This window comes from Olea europaea, chromosome 2 (assembly GCF_002742605.1).
Source record: "Olea europaea var. sylvestris chromosome 2, O_europaea_v1, whole genome shotgun sequence".
Classification (NCBI taxonomy): Eukaryota; Viridiplantae; Streptophyta; class Magnoliopsida; order Lamiales; family Oleaceae; genus Olea; species Olea europaea.
In genome coordinates, this window is record NC_036238.1 from 20,376,655 (window position 1) to 20,404,578 (window position 27,924).

The 27,924-nt window shown below is 35.2% G+C and overlaps 4 protein-coding genes and 1 pseudogene across 6 annotated transcripts; 1 reads left to right on the top strand and 4 right to left on the bottom strand.

Annotated features, from left to right (window-relative positions):
- LOC111373480 overlaps positions 1-4,402 on the bottom strand; it is a 14,277-nt pseudogene extending 9,875 nt beyond the window's left edge.
- Positions 4,403-7,477: 3,075 nt separating this feature from the next.
- Positions 7,478-19,214, top strand: LOC111365877 (PRA1 family protein A1-like). Of its 3 annotated transcripts, none has more exons than XM_022986393.1 (8): positions 7,478-7,792; positions 8,185-8,225; positions 8,336-8,420; positions 8,605-8,691; positions 8,766-8,854; positions 8,972-9,043; positions 9,124-9,256; positions 18,835-19,214. In XM_022986393.1, exons 1-7 carry the CDS (start codon positions 7,635-7,637, stop codon positions 9,225-9,227), a joined length of 636 nt encoding a protein of 211 aa, XP_022842161.1. In that variant the 5' UTR covers positions 7,478-7,634; the 3' UTR covers positions 9,228-9,256; positions 18,835-19,214. The 3 variants fall into 3 exon arrangements, with proteins under 3 accessions (XP_022842161.1, XP_022842151.1, XP_022842170.1); XM_022986383.1 differs by having other exon boundaries at positions 7,483-7,792; positions 18,854-19,214; XM_022986402.1 differs by having other exon boundaries at positions 7,491-7,792; positions 8,342-8,420; positions 18,854-19,214.
- On the bottom strand, positions 10,799-11,545 carry LOC111373490. Its single transcript, XM_022996025.1, has 3 exons — positions 11,409-11,545; positions 11,195-11,270; positions 10,799-11,131 (listed from the first exon to the last, which is right to left on the bottom strand). The coding sequence occupies exons 1-3, from the start codon at positions 11,543-11,545 to the stop codon at positions 10,799-10,801; spliced, it is 546 nt and encodes a 181-aa protein (XP_022851793.1).
- Positions 12,524-14,781, bottom strand: LOC111373499. The gene is made up of 4 exons (XM_022996033.1): positions 14,670-14,781; positions 14,071-14,396; positions 13,312-14,028; positions 12,524-13,144 (listed from the first exon to the last, which is right to left on the bottom strand). The coding sequence occupies exons 1-4, from the start codon at positions 14,779-14,781 to the stop codon at positions 12,524-12,526; spliced, it is 1,776 nt and encodes a 591-aa protein (XP_022851801.1).
- A 2,511-nt stretch (positions 19,215-21,725) lies between the features above and the next one.
- On the bottom strand, positions 21,726-26,532 carry LOC111365886 (uracil phosphoribosyltransferase). Its single transcript, XM_022986412.1, has 12 exons — positions 26,245-26,532; positions 26,065-26,154; positions 25,894-25,972; positions 25,455-25,513; positions 24,885-24,962; positions 24,114-24,195; positions 23,813-23,861; positions 23,530-23,591; positions 22,735-22,802; positions 22,446-22,501; positions 22,315-22,362; positions 21,726-22,231 (listed from the first exon to the last, which is right to left on the bottom strand). The coding sequence occupies exons 1-12, from the start codon at positions 26,365-26,367 to the stop codon at positions 22,180-22,182; spliced, it is 846 nt and encodes a 281-aa protein (XP_022842180.1). The 5' UTR covers positions 26,368-26,532; the 3' UTR covers positions 21,726-22,179.
- Positions 26,533-27,924: the final 1,392 nt, after the last annotated feature.

Genomic DNA, 27,924 nt, shown 5'->3' on the forward strand with positions numbered 1-27,924 from the left:
TAATTGTCTAGTGAGTGCATCAAATTGGGATGGATCCATGGTCAATGTATTGGAAATAGAGACAACAAGACGACCACTACGCAACTATATGCAATGTAATACCAGTTAAATGACGTGCAATGATGAGATCAATGAACAATAAATGCAAGCAGTGAAAAATAATAAATTAAGCAACTTTTTTTCAAGGATAAGTAAATTCAAATATGGCAAACTAATACTGCTAATCTATGTAAAATAATAAAGCACAAATCAAATACTAGTTGAAACCTAATCATGTAATATAAGTAAGGTAAAAAGGGTTTTGACGAAATCAACGGATTCAGTCATGTGACTTTAGGTATATTGTTAGAATAACAACATCACAAAAATTTAATTAATGCAATTTTAAATGAAGCAGTATTGTAAACCAATGACAAATATAAATCAAGCACTCCCTGTTGTTTAGTTGTAGCGGTGGTGCCCACGGAAGCTTAAACCTGATGGAACCCAAAGAATAAGAACTATGCCCAATTATGATTTTCCAGTTGGCACGTCTCTAGTAGAAAATTATAATGGAATACTCCTAAGTAGTCGAGTCACTGAATGGAACACTAATACTCAAGAGTTTTAACAAGATGCCCCGATGCAAATAATAGGTCAAATCCAATTCAACAAATGTCCCTGACACTCTGAACTCAGAAGAACTCCATCGGCGTGAAAACTAAAGCAAAAACTGAACTCCGGGTGGTGGATGACAACTGGTGTAGTAGTGGGTTGCTGGCGATTGGCGGTGAGGGTGGTTGTAGAACGTATGGTGACTGTGGGTTAATCTGGACGAGTGGCTGAGAAGAAATGGGTTGTGGGTTTGAATTGGATTAAATGAGAATGAGTTTTAACCGGGATTGAGAGTAATTTGGGCCACTAGTTTATGGACCAAATGTCTTGATAAGAAGAATGGGCTCGCGGGTAATAATTATATGTGGATATATGAATTATTATAGGGTTGGATTAACATAAGGTGGGTTGATCTTGTATGTACGCTGAATGTAAGTAGGGTTTGATTGTTAGGGATGAAATTTATGAAACAGCATACTTAGCAGTAGCAGCAAACGCCTAAAACTCTAAAACTGAATTTTTTTTTTTTTTTGGGAACTGCAGAAAATGATAAATAAAAAAAATGAAATTTCGGGTGTAAACAGTATCAGTGAACAGTAAAGATTTTTTTTAATTTTTTTTTTTGGTGAAACTGCTGAAAAATCAAAAAAAAAAAAACTGAAATTCCGAGTGTGAATAGTACCCGTGAACAGTGACTTTTTTTTCCTAATCAACTAAAAAGAAAATTGAACAAGAAAACTGCTGCTTCATAACAATTTTTTTTTGTTTGTGCTGTTCCACAAGTTTTTTTGGGAAGGGGATAGGAAGAAAGTTTTGAATTATGGATGAAAAATTATCCAAATTTTGGCTCTGATACCAAATTTGATGCAGGACGAATTAAAAAAAATAGAAAGAAGAAGCAAGAAAGAGGGGAGAACCAGAGAGAATGGGGAGAGAAATCGGAGAAGAAGCAGAAATTCATGGGAGAGAGTGGGAGGGAGAGGAAGGAGAAGCCATAGGCAACAAACCACCAAAATATTCTTCAATTCATCAAAACTAATGAAATTAAATCGCAATTAGGTTTAAATAGTAAAGACTAAAACCCTAAATAGCATGGACTTGGGTCAATACAAGCCCAATTACATAAATAAAATCTAAAATATAAATAAAGTCCAACTAAAAATAAATAAAAAATAGATGTCCTCATCACATGGACTTAACCTGGATGAGCCATACTACCTCAATATTTTTTATTTTTTATATTTTTTGTGTAATCCAAATCGATTAAGGAATTTTCTACATCATTGAAGTTGATAATAGGTCCATATCATCAAGAGTGGGGTGAAAGAAAAACAATATTTATATAAATTAAACGCACTATAACATTTCCTATTCCAGACATGAGGGAAGAAGATACAAGGGATAGAGAAACTTAGATGTCAGAACTTTACCCGAGATTGTACACTTTCATGGCAATAGGTAGTAAAAACTGGCGAAATAAGTATAATCAAAGAAGGACTTTCATTACGTTGTTGCCCTTTCTCTAAAGACAACTTTTATCCCTCAATCTAAAGGTATCTATATAAAGTTGTGCGTTGAAATACCAGAGTTTACTTATATTAAAACGAGCACAGGATTAAGCGAACAACAAAAATGTTAAAATGGATTCCAATGCATGCATACCTGGGGCTTTAGATCTCGATGTATAAGGTTGTTTTCACGAAGAATTTTCAGACCCTCAGCTGTAGCAAGTAGCATATATAAGTAAACACGATGATAATTGTATCCTAGTGCAAACCACAAAACAAGTAGGCGGAAAGGGGGGAGAAAAAAAATGTGATACCTAGCTGCTGCATAAAGTGTTTTGCAATTGGTTCAGGGATTCGGCCATGATGTTGGTTAATATACATGGAAAGGTGGTGCCCTTTGCAGAACTCCAAAACAATGTACATTTTTCCATATTCCTAATACATTTGCACAGTGATTATTGTTTTCACAAAAATGTATTTAATCTGTTTGGTCCCCGTTTCATAAAACCCATTTTTCCTCAAATTTATTTTCAACCATACATTCTTCTAATAAAATAATTTTACATGTGGGCACATTCTCCAAAATATAACTTTTCAAAAAATCTATTCTCAAAAAAGTCTCTAACAAAGAGGGGCTTAAATTGTAATAAGTAAACAGTAAAATGAATATTTAACAAAATAAGAATTGTAAAAAGAAAGCAACTATCCTATTAGCACTTTGGAATCAATAGTCCGTTGCACCTGTCCTCTAAGATTCATGGACAAGAAAAATAAAATCCAATCAAAAGGCATAACATAACCATATTAAGTGATCATAAAGAAAAAAGAATCTTGAAAGACACGATTTACAATCATGACCATACCCTAAAACGCCAACTGCCAACTCTAATTCCAATACAATTAAAATAAGAGAACAATACCCAATTTAATGATCGCATATTCTCGCATTCATATTGAGGCAAACTATTCAGTACTTCTACTTTGTAGTCATAATATCCAAAAAGCTAAAGTACACTACAACACATTGTACCTAAAAAAAATACCACCGCTGGCATCGACACATATACTCACAATCATGACATAAAACTGCCAAATCTCATTCCAAGTAAAATTCAAATAACAAATCCTCATTAAATGAAAAGACAGTAAAAAAAAGAAAAAGGGTAATGGAGTAGACCTCGATCATATCGTGCAATCGAATGATGTTAGGGTGATTGATTTTCTTGAGGATAAAAATATCCGACTTCAGGCTCTCCTGGAGTTTGCAATTGAAGTAAAGATCTCTTTAATTGCCACTTCGGTGCCATTGGTGCGATGGCACGCAAGCCATGCTGTGGAGTAGGGCTGGGCAAATCTCCCGAACCAAACCGATCGAATCGAACCCGAACCGAACCGAACTCGACGGTTCTTGTCAAATTAAATACTCGAACAGGTATTTGAATTAAGAACCGACTGGTACGGTTCGGTTCTCGGTTCTAGACGAAGAACCGAATAAGAACTGGATCTTTCTATTTTTTTTTTATATTGAGTAAATCAAATTATTTTAATTTTTTCTAAACAAATTAACAAATTAATGATTTCTAAATCCAAATTTTTGGCCCAATAATTTGTTTCATTTATAATTTTTTAATTTTTGACCCAATTATCCATTTTATTGTTTCATTTCTTAGTCAAACAAGATCAAATCCAATAAATAACCTTAAACACCTACACTAAAGTGCATAACGTTGTCTCGACTCTCGTACTCACTCTCGCAGCCTCGCTAATAGTTCAAAACATATACAATTGTCGGCCGACACTCTGACCTCCGATCGAACCTGTGACCTCCGCCGATCGAAACTTTGATCGAGTCTCTGACATTTCAAAATCATTGAATGTATCATTAGTCGTATTTATATAATGTTGTTATAAATGTTAAAAATTTAATTATAGTACAGAACCGAACGGAATCGAATGGAACCGAACCCGAACGGTTCCATAATTATATTTGGACCCGACGGTTCCATTTACTAGATACCCAAAAAGTTTGGTTCGGTTCGACTCTCTTTAGAACCGAACCGAACCGACTCGCGCCCACCCCTACTGTGGAGAACGAACCGGCCCCTATCTGCTTCTCCACCATATAATCCCCCACCGTACAATACCTCCCGCCACTGCTACTCGTCAATTGAGCCATTCAAATTTCAATTATTTTTTAGCCGAAATCAGTAAGAAGAAGAAGTAAATGACGAAGAAGTTTGAAGGGTTTGGCTTTTGCTTCCGCTGCGTTTTTTGTTTTTGTTTTTTTGCTTCTTTTTCATTTTTCTCTTTATAGTTTTGGGTTTTCGTTAGTGATCAGAAGATAAGGTAACGGGGAGAGGAGTGGACTCGTGTTGTATTAAATTAGATAAATTGCACAAACGGTCCCAAAACCTGACTCTTTTTGCACTTTTAACTGTAATTTTTTAATCTTGACATTTAACTCCTCAATATTCCATCGAACTACGTTCCATCTTCATCGCTCTTCGTGGTTCTGTCTGAAAAAATGGATTACTTTGTTCAAGTGACAAAGTTTCTAATATGTCTATTAGAAGATACAGGTTAATATAGAACCCCGAGCAAGATTTTTACTTGCCATTATTTTACACAAAAATAGTTGCACAAATAACCTTAAAAATAAAATGAGAAATGCAAGGTGAAATAAAAGTTCACTTATCTCGATTAATAGTTACTTATTGCAGACACAATCGGGGATGACTTTTCTCATCAATTCACAGTCTTGCAATCCTTGGAATATATAATGCGTTAGCTTTGTATTAGATACACAGAATGTATGTGTCATTTCGAATCAAATCATACGAACGAGGATATTTGTGAAGGTAATTTGACTCATAAATTTGTAGTGGCAAATTCTGTGAATATAAGTTAGTCATGACATTAGAGCTCTCACGATGAAAGAATCAATCCTTTTATTGACATTTTCAATTAATTTTATTTGGCTAATTTAATTGATTGGCGATCGAAGAAAATAAATTTAGCTTATTCACTCTCCTTAGACTTCAAAGCATGGTTAAGTTTTTCGAGTGTTGTAAGTTGCAACTCAACGGGAAACCTTTTTAGTGTTCTAAATGCAAAAGGCTTTAAATTATTTTATGATTATAACATGAATAAAATAATGTATATTAAACAATTAAAATCATAACTACCGTAATTACATAACAATTCATATAACTAAATTTTCAAAAAAATAAGATGATTGAAAATTGAAAGCACGAGAATCTTCAGATGCAATACATCGTCCAAACCTAGAGCTTAGATCCACATTAACTATTAGATCCAGAAAATTGTTCATAAAAATTGAAAAAAAAAATTATATATATATATTTTTTTTATAAAGGCGCAACCTAAGAATTGACCTTCTTTTCCACGATTTACCCGAATGTGGAACTGTACAAGCACCCTTACTCTTCCCTTTTAGGTAGAGATGAGAATTTCTGGTGTTTTGATTGACTATTTATTACGAAGAAAAATAATTCATGACATTAAGTCCGGTTTGAACCACATTAAATTAAAATTTAATTTTTTTCTTTTTTTAGCAACCACACATTTTTCAATGAAATGTTCCCTCCATCTCATTTATATAGGCCTTTTTTTTTATACAGATTATTAAATTTTATTTAATGTTATTGAAAAAGTAATTTTTGTCAAAAATTTTCTTATTTTACCCTTATTTATATTTGTATAATTTTAAAATTAAGTGAAAAAATTAATTATAATTAGACAAATTAAATAAGAGTATATCAATAAACAATCAAAACAAAACATTATCGATAAAGAAACAGGATTATATATAATTAAGACAAAAAATAAAGAAAGTCGGCCTATATAAATAAAATGGAGAGAGTAACATTACATTTAAACCCAAAAAAATTTCCTTCCCTTCTAACCACACAATCTCCAAAAATTACTATTACTATGAAAAAATAAAATAGTTAATCAAAGCAAGTTAAGCTTTGGTTATTAAATTAAATAACTTTTTTGGGGACAAGATTTGATAACATTTGGCTAATGTTCTATTCAACTAAAAATGTTGATTAAATTTAAAGTCAAGTTAAATATTAATTTTAATAATACATTTCAAGAAAATTGACAACTTTCAACCATGTATTCTATCATTTTAACTTTCTTTTTTTTTTTTTTTTTTTTTTTTTTTTTAAAATTCTACTAAAATTATAGTTTTTATCCAAACAAGACATGCGCTTTTATCCAAACAAGACACGCGCTTTTATTTAGTCCCCTTTGATTTTGATAAAATTTGATTTTTAATAAATTTTAATAAAAGTTAATGAAATCTATGATTAAATCTTAATAAAAATTATAAGTTTCATAAATTACAGAGTTAAAAATAATAATTTTAAAAAATGAGGGCAAACACGAACTTTTAATTTAGTGCTTATTTGGTAGGGATTTTGTTAATTGATTTTTTGACCGTTAGAGATAAAGTGAGTCCTACGTGTAAGAGAATGATTAAAAAATGGCGACTGAAATAGTGAAATAACGGTCAAAAAATTGATTTTAATTGACTTTTAAACCTTACCAAACATGCTCTTAGTAAGAAATTAGAATTTTTTTTATTATCTTGACATTATAACAGTCTAAACATATTTGAATTAAGAGTTTGTTGGACAATCATTATTGTAGAAAAAAATAAAGTTTTGAATGGTGATCATTAGTAGAATTGGCGATTAAAAAGAAGTAAATTTTTTTTTCATACAAGTAAAATATTTTACTATGTAAATGTATAATTGAAAATAATTCTATAGCAAATCATAAAATAGATTAATGGTTGTCAAACAATAACTAAAAGCTCTCGCCTTTTATAACGGTTGTAAAATGCAAGCGTCTATTTATGCCTTTTAATCCCATTATTTTCAAAATATTTTTCTCTCTTATTTTTAAAAACACATTTTTTAATGACTTAATATTACACGTAAATAAAAAATATCTTTATTTTTTAACCACATATTTTCACTAAAATCCCTATTCTATGATGCATTTTTGGCAAAGAATGGGATTCAAATGAGCTCATTTAGCTTTTGTTTGAGTCCAATTTTTCTATCAAAATATATTTTTTAACGACGATTTGACTCTACTTCAATCACACAATTTTCAATAAAATAATATTACATGTAAATTCATAATTTTTTTTATTTTTAATCATACATTTTTTATCATTACATTATTCAATATATATATATATATATATATATATATATATATATTATTTATTTATTTATTTATTATTTTTTTATTTTTAAAACAAGAATGGGGCTCAAACAATGACTTATAATTCCGTTGATCTGAAACGGAGTTCTCTTTCCCGTTAAAAACAAGCAAAATCAGGACGGAGTTTCAAACGACTTATTTAACGCCCATTAATCCAATCTCGGTTACGTTGCCCATTTCTTCCATTCAATTTCTTTCTCTTTTTCTAAAAAGAAAAGTCTTGCACCTAGGGTTTTTCTCAATCGTTTGAATTAAGTTGAGTAGTAAATGGATTGGACTAATGTAACAACGGGGGATCTGATCGAGGCATTACGAGAAGTGGACTGGTCATCGCCGCCGCGGCCGATCGCCGAATTCTTTTCCCGATTTACCATCCCTCGTTCCTACTCCAAATGGAACAGCCGCCTCAAGTGTAATCTATACTAGTAAGATCCTCCTTCTCCTCCTTTGTATATGGATACATATATTATTTCTTTGATTATTAATTTGATATCCGACTAGCTGTTTAATGAACGGGAGAGAAATGAAATGCAAGAGAGATTTATTTATTGGTTTCTCGATGTAGGCTAGTACTTTGTTAGAGAAGATTAAATTTTTAATTCTCTTTATGCATTTTCTTATTGTTAATTAGAACATTAAGCTTTGTCTAGAAACAAATTCTTTAAATTATGCAGTATTGAGTTTGGTGTCACTGAATTGTTGGTTCTTTTCTTTTCTTTTATTTTTTTGGGGTAATGTAAAGTTAATAGAGTTATCTAATAGGAAAATACAACTTTTTTTACTTTGCTGATATGTATTTTTAATTTCCTTTTGGCAGCTATAGGACCAATTATTTCATAATGATTGTGTTTATTCTTGGTAAGCAAGCTAAAGATAATGACCAGTACTAGTTTTTATGTGACATATGTGCACTCGCACTCTTGTGTCTATGCATGTATCTAAATTAATGTATACATGTGCACATTGAGTTTCAGGGGTGGGATTTATCAGGAAGCCACTTTCTATTGTTGCTGCCATATTGACAGCTCTAAGCATAGCTTTTCTGAATGATAGGTATGCTTCTCTGACCAGTGAGCACTACGTCAACATGCATATGTGGTTTAGTTTGCAATTGCTTTGATTGTTGCTATTAGAATATTGCAATCTAGTTGTTTGTTTTTGACAGTTGTCTGGACTGCATAAACTTCTTGACGGTGGTTCTTGACATCCTTTTCATATTGCTCAATTTGTTATACAGTTTTGCAGGTACTGTCGGTGAAAAGGTCACAAGAACTGTCAGGCAGTTTTCTCCGCATTTAGCTGCCAAAATGAGGCCTCCCCTTATGTAAGCACATTTGTATATATGGAATTGCAAACCATTCACTGCTGCTACTGACTTGAATATCTAATTTATTTTAGGCCTGTTATTCGAGGGCGTCCATCTTCGAAAAGAACAGTGCATATTTGTGGACGGCCTCGTTGGGTATTTGTCTTGCTATTTTCGGCAGGTATGGCAAAACTTTCAGCCATTTTCAGCATCATTGATTTCTCATTTATGACTTGCGTAGTTGCGTGAGTGTAGTTTCTATAGTGAAAGCTTATGGCTTTATTTGTTCTTTCCACAGTGAGTTTCATTCTCTGGTTTGTCTCTTGTGGACTTCTCAGTGTCTTATGGGCATTTGCTATTGGCCTCCTTGGTAATTTTATGATTGTAACTTTGAAGTTTTTTCCATGGTGTAGATTCGTGATTCATCTCAAACTCTCTTTCTTGTTGCAGTCACCCTCATTCATGCAAGCTTTAGGACACCTAACTTGAAAGCTCGCCTGAACACATTCCGTGAGGAATTCCGTGCAGTTTGGCGCAATTATAGTGATCTATAGCTTGTCTACTAGTGGGATTCAAAACACATGTCAGTTACCTTGCCTTGATCTGCCTTTACATTGAGCACTGCAACATTTGTCTCAATGGCTTCTATTTTCATTATCTTTTATTATATATATATATGTCGTGCTCTAAGGTGCCTGACCAAGCTATTTGAGACGTTGGCTGCTTGGGAAGGTCTTGAAGGAGAAAATTGTTGGTAGACAATTTGTTGCATGTTGATGAAGGGATTAGTAACTTTACCATTGTAGTTTTATAGTTAGATAATGTTACTGTGAATATATGTCAAGCAATATGAAGAGCTAGTGTGAGGGGAGGTCAAATACCAGAAAGCTCTTAGTGTTGGTTATGAAGGATATGTGATGTAGCATAGGTTGAGAAATTTAGACTCGGTGGAAATTGAAGAAACCAGCAGAAGAAGCAGAATACCTAAACAGTTAGAAACGAAGGAGAGAAGGGAAGAGAAGAGGAGAAGGGCGGTGGAGAAGGGAGAAATGTCTGCAACACTCAAACTTCATTTCATTTCCATCAATTCTCTGCCCATGCAACAGGCTGCATACATATATATAATATACAAACAAAGAGACTGGGCCTGGGCTAGCCTAAAACATTATACAAGCCCAAAACAAAATAAAAAGGCCTAGGCCAATACAAAAACATAATATAAGCCCAAATAAAAAAACTAAACTAAATAGTCCAAAGTGGATGTCCTCATCAACTCTCCCGGGATGAGAGAAAACTCGACTCTGTTGAGAGAATAACTCACAAAAGGTTGCAATCAGTTGCCCAACCATAAGCTGAGTGGTGGACAAACCTCTTCCGACGTCCATATACACGTGTGATAGGTGGTTTGGGCAATGGGAGATCATGCTGACTCCTATAAAGCTCCAACAAGCCAAGATCAAGCTGTTGGAGTGTCTCTCTAGATATCCATGTACAATCAGAGTCAGATCGACCTACTCAACGAACAAGAAAGCGCTGAATTTCTCCATCATTAGTCAACATAATCTATTCATCTGAAATAGCATTAATCTTTTCTTTGGGTATTGTTATAGGGGGTGTTGAAGTAGGGGTAGCAACAGGTTCGGGTTGAGGGTCAACAAATAGGGGTAGAAAAGGATCATCGGAGGCCTTAAAATGGCCTTTATAAGCAACTAAATCCTCAACATTGAAAGTAGAGTGGTAGCCAAAATGTGATGGAAAATCAATAACATACGCATTTGGACCAACACGCTTTAAAATTTTAAAAAGACCAGCGCTACGAGCTTACAATTTGGAAGCGGATCCAAATGGACGTCGTTTCGATCTAATTCGGATCATCACATAATCCCCAATATTAAATTCAAGATGTCGTTTATGCAAATCCGCTCGAAGTTTATATGAAGCATTACTTGCCTCTAGTTGTTTATTGACCTCAATATGCAAGTCATGAAGATGTTGTACAAATGCCTCAGCTGACAAAGACACATTAGCATGTGGGGACATAGGAATAAGGTCTAAAGGCTTCCTAGGTTTATAACCATGAACAACTTCAAAAGGATTCATGTTTAAAGATCGATTCATAGAACTGTTATATGCAATTTGGGCTATCGGGAGGATTAAATCCCAGTTCCTCAAGATTTTCATGAACTAGACATCTTAATAGGTTATCAAGACTGCGATTAACAACTTCAGTTTGACCATCGGTCTGAGGATGATACGTAGTGGAAAATTTCAACTTAGTGCCAACCATGTGCCATAAGGTTCTCCAGAAGTGGCTAGTGAACCGAACATCCCTATCCGACACACCACTTAGGAAGGCCATACAATTTAACAATCTCATTAAAGTACAACCTAGCAACCTTAGAGGCATCTGAATTCTTGCTGCAAGGGATAAAGTGGGCCATTTTCGAGAAACGATCCACTATAACAAAAATAGAATCATGTTTCTTTGGAGTACATGGGAGATCTAGTACAAAATCCATACTGACATCTTGCCAAAGCCAACTAGGGATGGGAAGAGGTGTGTAAAGACCAGTGTTTTGTCTCTTTTGTTTGGCCAACTGACAGGTGTTACAAGCACTAACAATCTAAGCTACATTTGTCTTCAAACAAGGCCAATAAAATTGACGTTCAACCTCTTCGATTGTCATATCACGTCCAAAATGCCCAGCCAAGCCTTCCACGTGACTTTCCCAAACTATAAAGTCTCGTACTGAAGTCCGAGGGTGCACAATTTATTGGACCTAAAAAGATAACCATCCTCTAGACGAAAATCATCAGTAGCATCCAATTGTCCACTTTGCAACGCAAGGAAAATGTCCTTGAATCGGGACATGACTCATAATCTTCTTTGAATCGTTCAAAACCTATGACCTTGACACTCGTTGGTTAAGAGTGAAATGCGGCGGCTTAAAGCAAACGACGCTTAATTTTCACTACCCTTTTTATGCTTCAAAACAAAAGAGTAGGCTTGCAAATACTCGATCCAATGACCATGTCTAGCATTCAATCTCTTTTGGGAATTAAGGTAGTGAAGTGCTTCATGGTCCGAATAAAGAACAAATTTCTGGGGCAACAAGTAATGACGCCAATAGCGTAAAGCTTGTACGACTGCATACAACTCCTTGTCATAAGTCGAGTACCGTCGTTTGACATCATTTAATTTCTCACTAAAATAAGCAATTGGGTGGTGCTCTTGGCTCAAAACTCCACCTATCCTTACCCCAGAGGCATCACATTCTACCTCAAAAACTTTGGAAAAATCGGGAAATCACATGACTAGAGCTTCTGTCATTCGCCTCTTAACCAACTTAAATACTTTGGCCGCTTCGTGCGACGAATAAAATTTCCCTCTTTTCATGCACTCCGTAATAGGAGCCATGATTGTGCTAAACCCTTTAATGAAACGACGATAAAAGGTAGCTAAACCATGAAAACTCCAAATGTCATGTATAGTCTAGGACTCAGGCCAACTACCAATGGCTTGAATCTTTGTAGGGTCAGCAAATACTCATGTCACAGAGACAATAAAACCTAGAAATACAACTTTATCTGTGAAGAAAGAACATTTCTTCACATTAGCATACAGGCTTGTAGCGCGAAGGGTAGAACAAACCTACGTGAGATGATCTCTATGTTGTTCCCTAGTTTTACTGTACACGAGAATATCATCAAAGTAGACAACGAGGAATTTATCCATGAATGGTTGCAAAGCTTGTGTCATTACTCTTATAGAAGTACTCGGGGCATTGGTTAGCCCAAAAGGCATGACCAACTACTCATAAAGACCATCCTTTATTTTAAAGGCAGTCTTCTATTCGTCACCCGGGCGAATCCTAATTTGGTGGTACCCACTCTTTAAATCAATCTTAGAAAATATCATGGCGCCGACCATCATGTCCAACATATCATCAAGCCTAGGGATTAGAAAACGGTACTTCATTGTGATTTTATTGATGGCACGACTATCAACACACATTCTCCAAGAACCATCTTTCTTAAGAGTCAAAAGGGCGGGAACCGCACAAGGACTTAGACTCTCACGAATAAATCCTTTGTGAAGGAGCTCCTCTACTTGCATCTGAAACTCAGGATGCTCGGTAGGATTCATTCTATAATGAGGTAAATTTGGAAGAGACGATCCAGGAACAAGATCTATAGCATGTTGAATGTCCCGTAAAGGGGGCAATATATCAGGGAGATATTCAGGAAAGACATCTCGAAACTCTTGAAGAACTGATTGGACCTCATCAGGGGTTAATATTGGAGATTTCGATGAAACTTCCATGACGACCACGGCAAACACAACAGAATCCTCTTTGAGTGTACGCTCAAATTTTGTAGGGCTAATCATATGTAACCCTTTTCGCTCCACAATTTTCTTGGTCTGTTGTGAATCAACAGGTTTTGGCGATAAAGGATTAAGGTGAGTCTTCTTCCCATTGAACACAAAGGAACATGAATTTGACCGACCATGGATAGTGACATCTAAATTGAACGACGACTAAGAATGACGTGTCCAACGTCCATGGGAATGACGTCGCACCATATATGATCTTTGTATTCAAGAAATTGGATAGGAACCAAACAACGCTCATTTACGGCAATAGAAGAAGTGTCAACCCAAGAGACGCTATAAGGTTGAGGGTGTGGGACTGATTGTAATCGAAGACGGGACACCGTAGCCACAAAAAATGCATTAATGCAGCTACCACTATCCACAATAATTTTACAACCCTTGTTATTGATCTTGATATAACTATGAAAAATGGCGTCACGACACCAATCATCAGCATCTTTAGGGTGAGTGAGGGTACAACGTACAACACTTAGCCGCAAGGTGTTGGGGACAGAGGTCACAGAATATAGATCTATAGGGAAGGTTCGGATGCAACCTAACAAGGTATCATCAATATCATCCAAATCGTCAAACTCTTCAAACTTAGGTTCATAGACTTGATCTTCTAATGACTCACCTTTTACATCTTTTTGTTCCTCAATGACTAAAGCTTGACTAGGACATCTAGATGCGATATGACCAAAGCCTTTACAATTGAAGCACTGCATGCGAGAAGAAGTTTTTGGAATTTCGGGAGCTTTACCCTTATTTTCCAACACATGGAGAACATTAGATGGGGAAGGCCCTAGGAGGGACTTAATAGGCGGAGGTGACACGGATGAGACGGAAGGACGACTGTTAACACGCCTTCCATATGGAGTCTTAGTGACCAACTCATAATCTTGGACTAAAGGATAAGCATGATCAAGGGTAGTGACACCTCGAAGTATAAGTTCACGCCTAAGATCATCTTTTAGGCCCTATCTAAACCTATTCAAAGTCATTGCCTCATACTCAACGACATGATATCGCATTCTAAATTCATCAAATTGAGTAACATAGTCAGTCACTGGTCGATTCCCCTGTGTAAGGGTATTCCATTGGTCCAACAAGTTGCCCCTGTAAGATTGGGGCAAATATTTCTCTTGAAGGCGACGCTTCATTTCCTCCCAACTTCCAACTAGAGGTGCACGACGCCTCTCAATGAGATCCTCAACACTCTCCCAGAAGAGTTGGGCGATGTCAGTTAATTTCAAACTGGCAAATTGGACACGTCGATCCTCTAAGACTCCATACCATGCCAAGAAACGATCCATGTCTCTAATCCATTGAGTAAAAACTCTAGGATCTAAGCAGCCATCAAAAGTAGGAGCGTCTAATTTGATGTTTCTAAAGTAACGCTCGTCATGGCGTGGAGGAGAATGATTATCGCGACGACCATGACCTCATTCTCACTCACGGCCTTGATCTCCATTCCTTTGATCACGTCGAGGATGTTGTCAACCACTTGGTCGACGATAATAGTGAACATTATGAGACGCTTCAGAGTTATCAGCGTCAGTCGAATGAGGGGTTTGTTCAAAATTGTCCAACCTAGTAGCTAGGTCTCTACTCTATTCACAAGTAGCAGCCATCTCGGTTTGGACAGCCGCAATTTGAGTCTGTAAATGTTGCTGGCTAGTGACAAGTTGAGCTAATTGTCTAGTAAGTGCATCAAACTGTGAGGGGTCCATGGTGAATGTACTAGAACTAGGTGTGACTAGACGACCACCACGCAACTGCATGCAATGTAATACCAGCTATATGACTTGCGAATTGCGATGGAGAGATCAATGAACAACAAGTGCAAGTAACGAAAAATAGCAATTTGAGCATTTAAATTAAAGGTTTGGGATTAAGTAAGTCCAAATATGGCAAGCTAATACTGCTAATATATGTAAAATAACAAAGCGAGGGTCAAATTACCAGTCAAAATTTAATCATGTAAAATAAGCGGGATAAAAGTGGGGTTTAACAAGGGTTCAATCATGTAATTTTAGGCAAAGTAATGTAATAGCAGAACAGAAAATTAATTGATGCGATTTTAAATTAATAGTAATATAAACCAAATATAGATAAAAATAGTAACTTCCCTTTTTGTTCGTTGAAGTAATTCGATCGATTAACAGGACAAGAAGATGTACCTACAAAACAATGTTAGAAAATACAATTTTTTTCGCTTTTCTTTTATATATATATAAATAAAAATAAAAAAAAGGGAAAAAGTGTTGTTCTTTCTATAGTTCTTGAAAGCCAAAAAAATTATTTTTTTTCTAATTAGTTGTACATGCTAAAATATGGAAAGAGACAAACTTCCTTATCACCTCTTTTTTTTTTTTTTTTTTTTTTTTGTTTTTTAAACTTACAAAATCAAACTAAATTACATAAATACAACAGGGTAATAACTAAGCCCATTTCAAAAAATTGGTCCCAAATTAAAATCAAATTTGCACTCAAACATAAGCCCAAGTGCAGAATAGTAACTAATAAAGCCAACCCGATTGAAAAATATATATCCAATTACACGGCAACTCTGGATCGATTGTTGGCGGTGCTGGACTCAACTGCGTAGCCGGGCTGTGGGAGTCTGCATCTTGGGCGGTGGCCGACGAAGGAGAGAGTCAACTATTTGGGTCATCGGTTTACCAGCAGTCGACGACTTGGGAGGTGGAGAAGATGTTGAAGTAGACGACTTGGGTTGAAATTTATGTGTTCAGAAGTCCGAATTTGTAGGCTGTCAAGCTCGAACAGTTGATGGTTCCCTTTTTTTTTTGGTTGCTTTGATTTCGAGTGGGTTGGTTCAATTTCTTGAAAATGGAAGATGGATTATTGGGGTTGAATCTTTTGGGTGGTCACTGCGTGGTGGGTTTTATGAATTTTGCAGCATACGTGTGCGGCTGGGTGGCAGAGACTGGATTATGGTTGACTGGGTAACTTGTATGAGTTTGGGTAGGGGTTGTTTATTGATGTCGGGCTGTTGAAGTCGTGGGTAGCTCAGTGATACAGTGTGCCCCTAACGAAGAAGGCAGAGTTGTTGACTGGGTTTTGTAGCAGCAGGGTTGGGAGTTGCTTTGGTATATATATATATGTATGTATATATATAATGGATGAAGATGCTGTAAGTTGCGGGGGCTGTGTTTATATGTGTGTATGGTTACTGGGTTTTGTAGCAAGGGATGAAGTTTGAAAATGGTGATGCTAGGTTATGCAGGTTATGGGATGCAGAAAAACGACCGACTCTAGGTTGGGCTCTGATACCAAGTTGATGTAACATAGGTTGAGAAATTTAGACTGTGGAAATTGAAGAAGCAGAATACAGCAGAAGAAGCAGAATACATAAACAGTTAGAAACGAAGGAGAGAAGGGAAGAGAAGAGGAGAAGGGCGGTGGAAAAGGGTGAAATGCTTGCAACACTCAAACTTCATTTCATTTCCATCAATTCTCTGCTCATGCAACAGGCTGCATACATATATATAATAGACAAACAAAGAAACTGGGCTTGGGCCAGCCCAAAACATTATACAAGCCCAAAACAAAATAAAAAGGCCTGGGCTAATACAAAAACATAATATAAGCCCAAATAAAAAACTTAACTATATAGTCCAAAGTGGATGTCCTCATCAATATGAGGATGAGAGGAAAATTTAAAGATCATAGAACCTATTTTAGATTGCTGATTTATGTACTCTCCTTCACCTCCTAACTTCCAAAAAGATGAATGGAAATCCCAGAAATTTGGAGAGAAAAATCTCAAATGAGAGGAGTTGGATTGTCGAAATCCGGGCTAAGTTGACTCTCCTATAGAAATTTTTGGTTTTTATGAAAATATACCTTTAAAACAGGAGCTATTCATGTGAGCTAGTTATATTTTAGGAAGGAGTGTTCGTGACCCTGGTTCTAGTGAGAACTGGACTGAATCAAGCATTAGAGGCTATTCATCACATGGAACTTTTGACGAAATTGAACCGAATTGGTAGATTTGAATTTTACTAGTACCTACTAGTACTAGTTATGACGTAGGAATCTCGTAAACAAATATTTGAAATAAGAAATTTATTAAAATTAAGAAGAATTTGAGAGAGAGAGGAGAAGTTGGAGAGAGTAGTAGTTTGTACTCAATAAACTAAGTGTTCTTAAGACAAAGAGTTAACCTTCTATAAAGGCGTTTAAATAATCCTAAGGTACATAGGATATTAATCAAAAATCTAATTTAAATAGGAAACTAAGAAAATAATCCTAATGGAACACAAATAGAATTATAGAAATTCAAATTAATTTAATTATTATTATTATTTTTTTTGCCTCGAATATATCTTGTTTTACATCATTTCTCCTCGACCAAAAAGAATTTGACCCAAGCCAATTACAGTCTACTTAAGCATCCAGTTGCTTGGTGTCAGTTCTAGAAACTCGTCTTCATTAATATAAGTAGCATTGCTAAGCGGAAGACCTTTTCAAGGCACTAGAAACCCGCGAAAGTCTTCTTTTGAAGCAATAACTTGATCTACGGGACCTTGTCAATGAATCTTAAGGGGGAAATGTGGAAGCGGAGCTTAATGGGATGGGCAAGGAGCTTGACCTTAACGATCTCAATTTCACCATCGGTCTGGGGATGGAAAGCGGAAGTCCCAAACAAATTGATGTAGGAAGCTATCAATTTATGAAAATTGAAAAGAATCTAAGAGGGACAAAATAAATTAGAGAGCAACAATTTGTATTCAATAATCAAAGTATGTTTAAAAACAAAGGGTTAACCTTCTTTTTATAAGCGTTTAACAACCGTAAGCAATGTAGGAAAATAATTAAAAAATGTAATCTAAATAGGAAACTAACTAAGAAAATAATCCTAATCTAAGACAAACTAAAATTTAAAGAAATATTAATTAATTTAATTCCATTTTTGCTTTGAATACACTTTTAGTATTGCATCAGGTTCGTTCCAGTTATTTTTATGTTTTAGAAAAAACCTGCAAGTTTACACCGTTCTATGAATTTTCATGTTTCACTTTCATGCTTTTTGTTTTAGGTGGCAAATGTGTTGGTAAATTTTAATACATATGAATTCATGTAACTTCGTGTAAGTTAACTTAAAGGTTGATTAATTGAGATATTATAAATAAGGTATATGGAACCATATTAAATTTTGATTCTTTAAGTGAAACCGAGAACCAGTTGCAAACTATTTGGTTACCAGTTCTAAGACCCAAAACCAGTTAAATTTTAATTGGAACTGCACCGAATCTAGTGAGCCAGTCTGATTCAGAAATACTTTCCCTTATTAAGATAAGTATGTAGTTGGTAATTTGTTTTCGACTCTCATTGTTTTTCATAGTATGTATAGGTTGCAATTATTAAAGGTCCTGGAATGGGTTGTTATCATCGAGAATACTTGAATGCCACCTTCTCATGGTTTTGTGGAATAATAAATTGCCTCTCTCTTTAATCTTCACTTAATACCTCACTGGAACTTGAATTACTTTTCTCTTTCTATTATATTGAGTTGCATTTTACACAATGTCAGAGGACAATCAACTCTCTGCCTAAGCACTTTGTGCCCCGTATTTGTCTGAGAACAGATCTTGTCGTCACCCTGATGTAATGAAATTTGATCCGATTGCTGTCTTTAACATTGTTAACGAGAAGATTAGCATTTGTATTTTACGTCGAACTTCAAGGCTGCGAAAAGTGGCTGTGGAAAATCGGTTGTGATCTCTGTCATGATTCTGAATATTAATTTTTTGTGACAGTCTTTTCTTGTCTATGTAGGGGCTTCATCTTTGGGGCTAAGATAATGAATCGTGTATGACAAAATCTTGTGCATGGGCTACATAATAATGTTTTTCATCCACGGCTGCTCAATTTTCAAGAAACAGGCTACTGTTGTTTGCATATTCACTAGCAGGTTGTAGATTTCTTGAATTATTGTTTAAGGTAATGGACTCTTGCCAGTCATAATGAAGAACGAAAATCTGTTGGAATTTGTATAGTAGTTAATAGATTTCTTACAAAGAATGTGGGAGATTTTATGGTTGTGTAAAATCTTCTTCACAAAACTGTGGATGGTTTCGATTTTACACACTTGCATCATTTTCCGTTTGCTATGAATAATGGATGATTTTTTTTTTTTTTTTTTTAATGTTAATGGTCGTGATTTTTATTGAAGATTCATGTTGCGAAATGAGGAATTCTTGATGCTACAGAAAACCACGAGTTCAAGATAATAAAAAAGGTACAACACGACATAAGCAATGAATATATCAAATTCAATTGTCATGCATTATGAAAAAATAAAAAAACCATTTAAGTTTATAAACAATACAAGAAAGTAAAAGCTTGAATTGTAAAGAATGAACATTTTGATTCATAAGAACCTACTTGACATTTTTTATTTATAAAATGTCAAATTGTAAATATTAACATGTAATAACCTTTGAAATGCAACAATTTTATGTGAGGCGAGATATAAAAAAGTAAGAGCCAATGTTATTTTTTAAGTTTAAAGTTTAGGGTTATAGACTAATTACTACCCAAATTAGGATTTTTAAATTTTATATTTTTTTATCCAGCATAAAATCGATTCCACTCGTGTACCCATAATTCTAATTCAGGAATCAAGAACTGAATCGGACTCAGTTAGTTATTGGTTCTAAGTTCCGATTTCTAATTTATTTGTTAGGAACTGAACTGAAATTCAAGAAATTTGGTTCCGATTAAAATGCACATGCCTAGTTTATAACATCCAAGATTCCAGTCACTGAAAGCCAGCTTTATAAAGCTCCTGCTAGTTTGAGATGTAAAATTTTGATGATACTTCAAAGATAAAATGGTAAACTCAGTCCCCAAATATGCCAACTAATCACCCGTTTATGGACAATGCTACATATACACAATGGTGTACACATAACATTACACCTCCCCTCCCACATGGAAGGGGGCCCACATACAATAAAATATTTGTGGGCCCCCTTCATGTGAGAGGGGGTAGGCCATTGTGTATACCTAATGATGTACACATAGCAATGTCCTATATCTTTTGTCTCTGTCATCTCACGACCTCACCCGAACCCCTTCATCTACTCCTAACTCACTGCTCGCTCCTCACAGCCACCTCACACGGCGTGGAGTGAACAGTTTGGCGTGGGGCCCATAGCAGGACAACTGTTTTCCTTTTCAACAGGATAAAAAAGAAGTTATTCTTAATTTTTGTTTTAATTGAAAATAAATATATATTATTTTTAACAAATCTTGATTTCTTAACAGTCAAGTAAATGATACCGTTCATTAGTGATCAAGTTGCTACAAATTTATAAAGCTAGAGACCTCAATGTCAACAAAAAGTTAAAGACGAATTTATGGTCCAGGTAAACGATACCGTTCATTAGTTCACACGTGTGCATTTATCACCGGTTGATGCGTACAACATGTAAAAGATCCTTCGGCTTTTTATAAAAACTTCCATTTACTTCAAATATTGTTTGCGTGCAGGTGTTGTATAAGTTGAAATGAAAGAACTAATCAGTTGGCAAGTCTAAAAGCCTCCAAGACAACTAGCAAGAAAAGTTGATCTGGCTACAATTCAGTCTACCGAAAGTATACTTTTACCAGCATTTTATGTGTAAAACTTTATCCCCACACATGCCTATACACAATATATATGTTCTTATTGGAGTCACCAAAAAGAAAATATAAAAACTCGAATTTGGATGATTTTTTAGGCAAAGATTTTCATCACAGTAGCTGTTTGTTTCACAGGTTGGCACATGTTTTCTTGCCCGCTTTCAAGCTCATCCATGTGAGATACTAATCATCTGTCAAACTTGACTCCTTTTCTGACCTGATAACACCAATATAATGAATTTACGTGAAAATGAGTTTTAATCCGTGGGAAGGTATTGAACTGAGATAGAGAGGAGTCGAGGAGAAAAGATGGGATATTACTTGAGTTGGGCACAAGCTTTGGCCTCGGTATGGGGCTTCATGCTATTGATAGGTCTAGTTTGCTGTTGTCTTAGTGCCAGAACCCGGCCTCATGGAGACACGAGCAGTGGCTGTGATGATTGTGGTTGTGATGGTGGTTATGTGTGTGTGTAAACTGCCATTTTGAATATACTTTCGTCCCGACAATGATTTTTTATGTGCAGGTAGCTTTCTTTAGTATCATTTAAATTTTCTTTAGATTCTATGTATTTGGACTCCGCACATTACATTTTTAAGTAATGGCACAAGACTTGGAATTCTATTGCCAGCATGTATAGGGAATTGAGTTTGATTTCTTACTCTTCATAGATATATTCATATGTAGACACAAGATTGTATTTAACGATTTATTGGTTTGCCGTAGAGAAATTACTTCTGTTTGTGATCAGAATACTCCAGGCTCTAGAAAGGTTAAACTCTATACATATAACTCTAATGCAACACGAACACAGGTTAAAAATCCCATAACACTCATTTATTTATTTATTTATTTTGAATTGGTTCTTTCTAAATTCTGGCATTATGGGGTAGTTCAGGTGGGTTTTAAAGTCTTATGTAATGGATGCCAATAAGATGTCTTAGTGATCTAAGTTGACTGCTTATTGAGGTTGAGACGGACCAGCAATCAGAAGGTAGAGCCCTGAATTGGGTTGATGAGAAATTAATAAAAACTACGAGAATAAAATATGGTTAAATCCTACTACAGAATAATGCCATTACATTGCAAAACTGGAGTAAGATATATGCAGTGGTCTAAATTATTACCAATACGTCAAAATAATTATACGAAGATCAACAATAGAATGATAATAAAAAAAATATTTAGAGAAAATAGCGAAAAAATAATTCATTCATCTTTTGTAAACTATTTAGCTTTTAGCGTCTAAAGTGCTCGCTCCATGATATCTTATTCAACACATTGACTCATTTTGATTTCTTTCCACTCCTTCCAACGCCATTGTTGCAATTAATCAGAAAATCTCAAGATTATTAACTGAGAAATACTTCAAAGCTTGGGCAGAACTTCTCCCACATATCATATCATATGCCTAGAAATTTCAAAATTGGGTCAATGACAACCTGGAAGATTGAGCTGGATGTATAGTTTGACAGGTTTACGTGCCAAAGCTACGGTCTCCTGCATCGCCGAGTCCAGGTAATATAAACCTGAAATGACCCAAAACTCAGGAAGTGAGAACAGTATATGCATTCTGCCGAAAGGTGAGCTCCATATATGAATTTATAATTACCCTTTGTCATTAACAGTCGGATCAAGAATTCCAGCATATACATGAAGCCTGGTAAGTAAGAAAAAGAGAAATTATTAAAACCAAAGTACAACACATTTAATTTCCAAAAAATTGATTGGAGATATTATTACCCAGGAAACTTCTCACTGAGCTTTTGAAGGGCAGGAGGAGCAGCAACAGCAGATATCTGAAACCAAGCAGTTTATGCTGTAAGTATTATGTTCCACATAGATGCAAAAGATACATGCAAAACAGATCCCACTCGGCTTCACCAGGCATGCTTGGCACTTGGCCAAGAGATCCGCAAGAGATTTCATGTTTTTGAACCATGGTCCATGAGGCAAGGCCAAGAATGCCAAGAAGAGAGTATATGTTTTAAAAAATGGAAAAAAGAAAAGAAAAGAGTTTTAGTATCCTGACCACTTTGATTTGCTTATTATCAATGCCGCGCTCCTTTATCAGTTCAATGGCTGCAATGACTGTGCCACCTAAAAATTGCATTTACAAAGAAATAAATAATTTCCAAGCCTGATGCAGACAATAGATTTGAAACAACATATTAGCAAACAATTCCTCGCAGACACAGCAAATAAAAAGCACCACTATCAATCCTGGTTAAGGAGTCAAGTGCATCCAAGGGTTCAAACTTCCATTCAGTTCTAGTTTAAGAAGTGGAAATAGATGCCAGTCTCTTATTCATTGCCATGTTATGGAATTGAATTTTAATATGATCCCAAAATTAAAAATTGAGAGTTTTGAGGGTCTATTCATACAGACAACAAATCAAGGGTGTCTTGATCCATGACACCTAAATGGCTAAGAAAAAAGATGGTGCTTGAAGCTATATTTCTGGCCTAGAACTTCGAATATATGTGGATGGAGCACTTGAGATAATTAGACCAGGATTTAGAATTCAAACACAAATGATATGCCCAAAAAAGTATTAGCAGCAAACGAAACCTGATGGTAAACCATTCACATTGTTAATCCAACCTGGTAAGTGGTAACCTAAGAACACCTATTTAACTATAACCTAAAGTCATATGATTTGTAAAGAAAGTGAAAGATTACAAGCAATGGCAAAGATACAACTCAAATTTTCTATAATCTCTAAACTTTGGGGAGAAGTAGAACTCTATGAACTGAATAATATGACACGTAGAGAAAAATAAACAATATTTTACCACAAAAATAGCCATAAAATGATATAAGTACCTGTTGCAAGCATGGGATCTACAACAAATACTCGAGAACCTTCGGGAAATTTCTCAGGTAACCTGAGAAGCAGGTTACCAAAAAATTACCAGGCTGATCCATATGGCAACAATAAAACTTAGGAAACAAAACTTATTATCAAAATGCAATGACAAAATATTCTGATTCTGCACCTAAAGTAGAGCACTTCTATTAGTGCACGTCATAGATTCTGGAACAACAGAAGCATAAATATCAATGTAAAATGGAAACTTCAGCAATTTTATCTAGAAAGAGATCTTACTTGTCCAAATACACCGTCGGTTGAAGAGTTTCTTCATCTCTAATGATGCCTTGGATAGTAAACAAAAAAATGCAGCAAACAGTCAGTTTTACAAACACGGAGCTCAATTAATTTCAAGAGGCAATTTATGGAGCTTAGTCAGAAAATTAAGACATCGATGGAGACAACTCTGGTAACTACTGTAATAAATGAAACATACAACGCCAAAATTAATGAAGACACTTGGATTTTCACCACCAAAATATCTATGATCCATCTTTTTTCTTTTTTCAGTAATTAAGAAGGACTAAACATTATGTACCTAGATGATATGTTTTTGTTGCAGGCAAAATCGATGATGCATGCTCCGCTAGAGCAAGACCAGCTCTCAAGATAGGAACAATCTGTACAGCACGACTACGATGATCAGTTTAATTCTGCAAAAGAAAACCTTGATCCAGTATACAAGTTGCCAAACCCAAATTAAGATCCGGTCAATTTTAATTTTTACATGGTTTTTAAATGGGGAAAGATGAGTGTTAGTTCATAAAGCAGAGACTGAGAGGCACTGATGAAGCAAAATACTTAATTTTGTTGGACCTTTCTCTAGGTTTGATTCAAATAGATGTAACTCTGGATCGAAGTAAATAACAATGAAGTATAGCCGAACCCAACTTCTACGGAAATAAGGATTAGCTTGTTGTCATCACTGTTTTTCATTGCATTCATTTGCTTTAAACGCAAAGGAAATCCATTTATTGATGTAGGAAAATTCAAAATTTATTGACAGTGTTGAGCATGTTAAACATATGCATCTTTCAGATGTAAGCAATCATTTTGGGCTTTTTGGCTGGAACGAGAATATTTCGAATAGTTTGGATGTAAACTATTTTTGCAGACTTTCTGGTATTCTCCCGATGTTAGTATCAAAAGCTAGCATAACATAGTAAAATTGTATAATATGTGGCGGGGAACATTGGGTACCATGGTAACTAATTTCTTTGCAAAAGGCGCAAAACAAGTCAATACAAATGAATACACGAATGGAGAGAGAGGGAAAGTGATTAAAATAAAATAAAAAATTTTGACTAACCGATACAGGTTCCCTTGGATCAATAAATTCCACTGAGGCGACACCCATTGGTGACTGGATCTCTCCAGAGATAGTTGGCTACCAGCAATCAAATATAGAAATGCTAGTTAAAACTAGTATAGGTATTCTAGACTTTTGAATTTGAAAGTTTCTTTAAACAAAAATTATATTCTATCATCTATAACTACTATAAACTTCAAGGAGAAAAAAGGAAGACTAGTTGAAAGTAATGATTCAATTTGTCTTTCTTAGACCCTGTCTAGCACCCATTTCTTAAGACTCGTTTTTTCCCCAACTCATATTCAACCACACACATTTCATGACAACCACAACTTTAATTAGCTTTTCAACCACATATTTCATCAAATTTTATTAAAATATACTAAATATCTGATTTTTATTAAAATCAAACAGGGATTTTTACGACCAGAAACACTGGTCATGTTATTTAAAATATTCCTCAGAATTCAATAATGTTCAAAAGTACAATATTTGATAGCATCCATAGCAGATATAATCATATATAAGAAGACAAAAATAAAAGAGAATATCCAAATTGTTGCAGCTCACCAGCCAATCTCTGGAGGCTTCATACATAAGCAATCTTCCCAGCTCAGCCATGGCACTCTCTATAAATATTACAGTGGAGTTATTAGTGCATAAATATAAAGAAATATTAACTGAATGCCTCCTGCACTCAATTGACACGATTTAAAAATGTGTTTCCAAGCCCACCTCAACCCACTTTAACTTGTTTGATAGTGTTTATCACTGTCATTAAGTAAAAAAGCTGTGACTTCCATCCAATTAGTATCAATAACTGCATCTTCTGCAATTTGCAGCCTATACTTTCCAGTTGCAACCTTGTTGCTCATCAACAGAACCATATTGTACAATAAAACAAATTTGCAAGCATTTCAAACAGATTCAAAGTGATTGGCTATCCTAGAAAACTCAGCAAACTAACCGAGGCAGGACTATGTTCATTCTTAGCTGAAGCTCCACTTACTGAAAATTGGACAAGGTGTCTGCTCATTACGAAGAATTGATATCCAGTGCTTTATCAAAGGATGCGGTGGCACAAACACCTAAAAAATAAAAAATAAAAAACATTCAATACAATGATATCGTTGTTACCTCAACCTATAAATAAAATTCAATTCGCTTATCAATTACTGACCAACATTTTGTCTTCGGGCATGGCTCTCCTCTCCGTCGTTTGGACCCTCACAGAAACACATCTTCGTTTCCCACTATTCACACCCAAAATCTATCACATTCATCAAAACACATCAAATAAACATAAAATTACGGTTTTAATTTCAAATACAGTTGTCAACGATGTATATATGCTGTTTACCTTGGAATTGTTATTGTTAGAGCAGAGAAGGGGATTAGGTGTAGGAAGGCGTTGGGGAAGGAGTAGTGAGGTGGAAGAGAATGGGGAGTTAAGGAGAGGATAATTATAAATGCGGAAAGCCATTAATTTATAAGATAAAAGGAGAAAAAATGACAAGGAGAGTGAATGACTCAGTTGTTGTTGATAGGATCTGACTGTAGATTATTTTTCGCGAGAAGAAGGTGCACGGAAACTACTGTGAGGTCGCCCGCATGGGAAATAAAGTTTCTTGAAATAATGATCGTGAAGGCGAACTTCTTTCCAGTGTAATACTAAAAGGCCCCTATTTTTCTCTCATTATAATGAGAACGAGTTTGAAGTAGTAATTTTTTGAAAAAATGTGTAGTTAGAAATGAAGAATAAGTTTTGGATGTACGTGTAATATTATATTATTGAAAATTTTGTTGTTAATAAAAATGAAGAAAAAATGAATTATAATTTAATGAGAACCAAACAAATGCTTAGCTGCAGACAACCCTAGTAAAGATAAATAATATTACTCTCTGATGATCATATTTAAAGGGTATTCGAGCCACATTATTTTGGTAATAATACATTCTTGAATAGTATATTGATGGAAAATATGTAGTTAAAAAATAAGGAAATTTTTTTATTTGTGTGTAATATTATTTTATTGAAAAATGTGTGTTTGAAATGATGTCAAATTACTATTTAAAAATTTTTTTTTTTTTGAAATAATGTGGTTCAAACAGGCTCTTATACCCCAATCCCATATGTAAAATTTGTATATAATTTTCTAAAATAGTTGTTTCAAATGTGAATTCATGATTTTTTTTCCTTACTTTTTTTAATAATTTTCACAAAATTTTTAAATATTATTCTAAAAAAATTTACAAAACACATACTCTGATTATGGTAACTATCGTTCATCAAATTCGTTTTGAGTACTTAAATCTAAATTTTAGCCGACGAAAATACTATATTTATGGGAATCACTCCCAACTTGATTATTACTCCAGAATATAAGAGAATAAATGGATATGTGAAGGATCACAGTACTCTGCATGTGTCTCATCAAAATCATCACAAAATATATAAAATATTATACAGTTCAAACCCTCAAAAAAATAGAGGAAAAACTCGTCATTTGTCCATTAAAATCATCTAGACACTAACTATCAAGCCAATTCTCATTCACCATTGAGCGTCTGCAACTGCTACAAATATGGAGTAATAGTTTTTTACGTGCTAAACACGTGTTGCCTTGTACATACCAAATTGCGGTCTAGAGTTAGTTGAATCCCATCTATGGCTTGCTACCTAAATCATACCATCAATTAGGGATGGCAATCGGGCTCGCCGGTTCGGGTCACCCGTGGCTCGGCTCGGGACTCGGTAGACCCGAGCCTAAGCTCAGGCCGAGCCCCATTTTGGGGACACGAGCTTTGCCCGAGCCGGCCGATGAGTTCGCGGGCCTTTAAAAAAAAAAAATTAAGGCAAAACTGCTGCCTTCAAGGCAGCAAAACTGCTGCCTTTTAAGGCAGCAGGAGGGAAGAAAAAAAAAATTGGGGAGAAAACTAGCCTGCCCGGCTCGGCCCTTAAAAAGCCCGAGCGAGCCTTTTTTTTTTGCCGAGCTTTTGCTCGGCCTGGCTCGAGCCCGCAAAAAAGCTCGGTCATTTT